We start from the raw sequence: 3,499 nt of genomic DNA on the forward strand, positions 1-3,499 counted from the left end.
TTCTTACCAGGTTTGGGCACTAGTAGTATAGGGGATGACCATGGGCTCGAGCTCGGGGCTATTAGATGGTGTTTCAGCATGTAATCTACCTCCTCTTTCACCACCCGTTTCTTCAGTGGGTTGAGACGGTACGGGTGTTGCTTTATAGGTCGGACTCCTTCCTCTAGCTCGACATCATGCTTTAGGACAGATGTTAATCCTGGAACATCTTCGAAGATAGCTTTGTATTTCCGGATCATCTGCAGCAATGATGATTGATATCATTCGGCCACGTGTGTCAACTTTGCCTGCAAGTTTAACAGAATGTCTGAGTTAGCCAACACCTCCTCTTCCTCCTCAATGTCATCATTTGTGGTCACTAAGGTTACGGGGAGTGTATCCCGACCCTCGTATTTCTTGATCATATTAACATGAACCAAAGTTTCTTTCTTACGGCGGTCTGGAGTACTAAGAAGGTAATTGAGATTAGTAACCTTCTTTACAACCGGGTAGGGACCTACGAATCAGGCGCTCAAACTTCCAGTTATTGTAGGAGTACATACCAAAACCAGATCTCCTACTTGGAACTCCCTTTGCTTGGTCCTTCTATCATACCTGCTCTTGATAGTTTTTTGTGTATTTTCCAAGGTTCTTGTAGCCATCTCCCAGGCTGAGAACAGCCGTCCTTTATTTGTAGACAACCAGTCCACAATGTCCTCGTTGGTTTCCTCGTCCAGCCAATGGTCTCGTGCCACCTCTAAGGGACCTCTTACTGAGTGACCAAAGATCATCTCGAATGGGGAGATTCCTAGGGATTCATTGGGCACTGATCTTACCGCAAATAGGAGGTAGGGCAGTTCTTCAACCCACTTACTCTGCCTGTCGTAGCAAAACTTCCGAAGCATGCCCTTCAACGTCTGGTGTAAACGTTCCAAAGCTCCTTGAGACTCGGGATGGTAGGCACTAGAGGTAACCTGTCGGATTCCCAGGTCGGCGATCTGTTGGCGAAACAAATGGGACATGAAGTTAGATCCCTGGTCCGTCTGAATGGTCTTGGGAAGACCGTATCGTGAGATGAACCAGAGCAGTTGTTTCACCAAGACCTTGGCAGTGATGGTCTTAAGGGGGATCGCTTCTGGGTACCTACTAACCCGATCTAGTATTGTTAGCAAATACTGCACCCCTGAGGTAGCAGGCGGAAGTGGGCCTACTATATCCAAGATGAGGTGTTCGAAGGGCTCACCTATTGATGGAATGGGGTATAAAGGGGCTTTGGGGACAGGCTGGTTCGCTTTCCCGGCCACCTGGCAGGCGTGGCAGGTTTTGCAGAAACGACGTACGTCCTCCTTCATATGCGGCCAGTAGAAACTCTTGGCTAGGCGATGGAAAGTCTTAGAGATCCCACCATGTCCAGCAAATCTATTAGCATGGGCCGTTTCTAACAGCTTAGATCTGAACACGGCTGGGACGACTATCTGATCACCTACCGCACTTGACTGGGGGTATTTCGGAGGATGCCGGCGACACAGTACATCACTTGACCACACATACAGATCCCCTCCTTTCGTAGGAGAGTCTACGGTGTCGGCCAACTTCCGTACCTGAGGGTCCTTCTTCTGTTCCTCTATCAGATGGGCTCGAGTCCAGTGTTCAGGAACCGGCATCTGGACGGGCGGGACTGGTGTATGGCTACTCGTAACCTGTGGGATAGGAGGAGAGTCAAACAAAGTGTTTAGATCTAGTGGTGCATGGAGGTGCGCCTGAGACCTGGTTTGCACTGCTGCGATAGGACTGGTCTCTTCACGTCCCGGATTATCCACTACCAGGGGACAGTTGGGTAACAATCCTAGGGCTAAGTCATTGGCTAATATTACGTCAATCCCCTTTATGGGAAGACTATCCACCACGGCCAACCAACACTCACCTTTGAAGTGCTGAGAGTCTAGATGCACTTGTACCAATGGGGCAACGTACAAGGTGGAAGGGAATCCACCCAGGATTACCTTCTGCATCTCATTCGCCGATATACCTTCGGGTAATGATGTTTCCAGAATTAGAGACTGGGCCGCTCCGCTGTCTCTAAGTATTACCACAGGCTTACTTGAAAGGCCACTGGCTACAAGCCCTTGGAAGGTATATGGGGCGAACAATCCTTTCCTCATCTCTAGGGTGGATGTCGGTGGTACTATACTGTTCATCAGCATGACTTCCCTACGGGGATTATTACCTGTACTGCTACGACACTTCGCAGCAATATGTCCTCTCTTGCCGCAGGTCCAACACAATACATCCCTTTTCGGACTAATCCTCCGAGGACTATCTGAGGTTGTCTTGGCGGCACTTCGAGGGGCAGTTTTATCCTCCGGTTTATGTCTGGCCGGATATCTGGAGTAGGTCTTCGGGACGTACCTAGCAGATGGCCTATGAGTCAGGATATATTCCTCAGCCATTGTGGCTGCTGCACTCAAGGTCTCTACCTGCTGTTCCTCTAGATACGTTTTCAGGTCTCCAGACAAACAATCCTTGAAGTCCTCTAGCAGTATAAGCTGCTCGAGGTCTTCTTTGGTCTCCACTTTCCGAGAGGCACACCATTCCTGAAAAAGTCGCTCCTTGATTGTGGCGAATTCGGTGAACGTGTGCTCTGAGGTCTTTTTCAGGTTTCGGAACTTCTGTCTGTATGCCTCAGGTACCAATTGGTACGGCATGAGCACAACCTTCTTCACCTTGTCATAATCGCCGGAGTCGTCAAGGGATAACATGGAGTATGCGATTTGGGCCTTCCCAGTCAAGACTGATTGTATCATGATGGCCCAATTCTCCCTTGGCCGCTCCAAAGAGGCAGCGACTTTCTCGAAGGCTGCAAAGAACTTCGAAACTTCCCTCTCGTTGAATTTTGGGACCATTTTTATGTTCCTTACCGGATCGAAACCGCTGGTGTCCGTTGTTGGCCTCCGACCACGGCCTAATCGCAATACTTCTAGTTCATGTTGTCTCTGTCTTTCTTTTTCTTCTCTCTCTCGCTGTTTCTCTTCCCTTTCTCGCTCTTCTCTCTCTCTTTCTCGTTCTTCTCTCTCTCGTCTCTCTTCTCTTTCTCGCTCTTCCCTTTCTCTTTCTCGTTCTTCTCTTTCTCGTTTCTCTTCTCTTTCTCGTTCTTCTTTCCTTTCTTCTAATTCTAAACGCCTCATCGCCAATTCTTTATCTTTTAATTCTCGTTCTAATTCTAACTTCTTCCACTCTATCTCGCGATTTATCTCTAGGGCACGCATTTTGACTGTAAGAAAGCTAATATTAAGCTCACCTGCATCACTGTCAATGTCACTGCCCTTATCTTCCTTTTCCGTGGAAGCTATTTCCTCACCTTCCTTTGTACTAGGAGCCTCGCCTTCCTGTTTCTCTTCTGCCTTCAAGTGCCGGTGAACCTTGGACAAGATCTCCACACGGGAATCACTGGCACGGATCTTGATCTCCAGGTAGGCGCTCACTAGTACAAGCTCTGGTTTGCTCAAATATTTTAATCTGG

General features: G+C 48.5%; 1 protein-coding gene across 1 annotated transcript; it reads right to left on the minus strand.

The window, feature by feature from the left end:
* Positions 1 to 260: 260 nt before the first annotated feature.
* Positions 261 to 2,429, minus strand: LOC138369826 (uncharacterized). Its single transcript, XM_069333567.1, has 2 exons — positions 595 to 2,429; positions 261 to 447 (listed from the first exon to the last, which is right to left on the minus strand). Exons 1-2 carry the CDS (start codon positions 2,427 to 2,429, stop codon positions 261 to 263), a joined length of 2,022 nt encoding a protein of 673 aa, XP_069189668.1.
* Between the last annotated feature and the right edge of the window lie 1,070 nt (positions 2,430 to 3,499).

The sequence above is a fragment of the Procambarus clarkii genome, chromosome 30, assembly GCF_040958095.1.
Source record: "Procambarus clarkii isolate CNS0578487 chromosome 30, FALCON_Pclarkii_2.0, whole genome shotgun sequence".
Taxonomy (NCBI): Eukaryota; Metazoa; Arthropoda; class Malacostraca; order Decapoda; family Cambaridae; genus Procambarus; species Procambarus clarkii.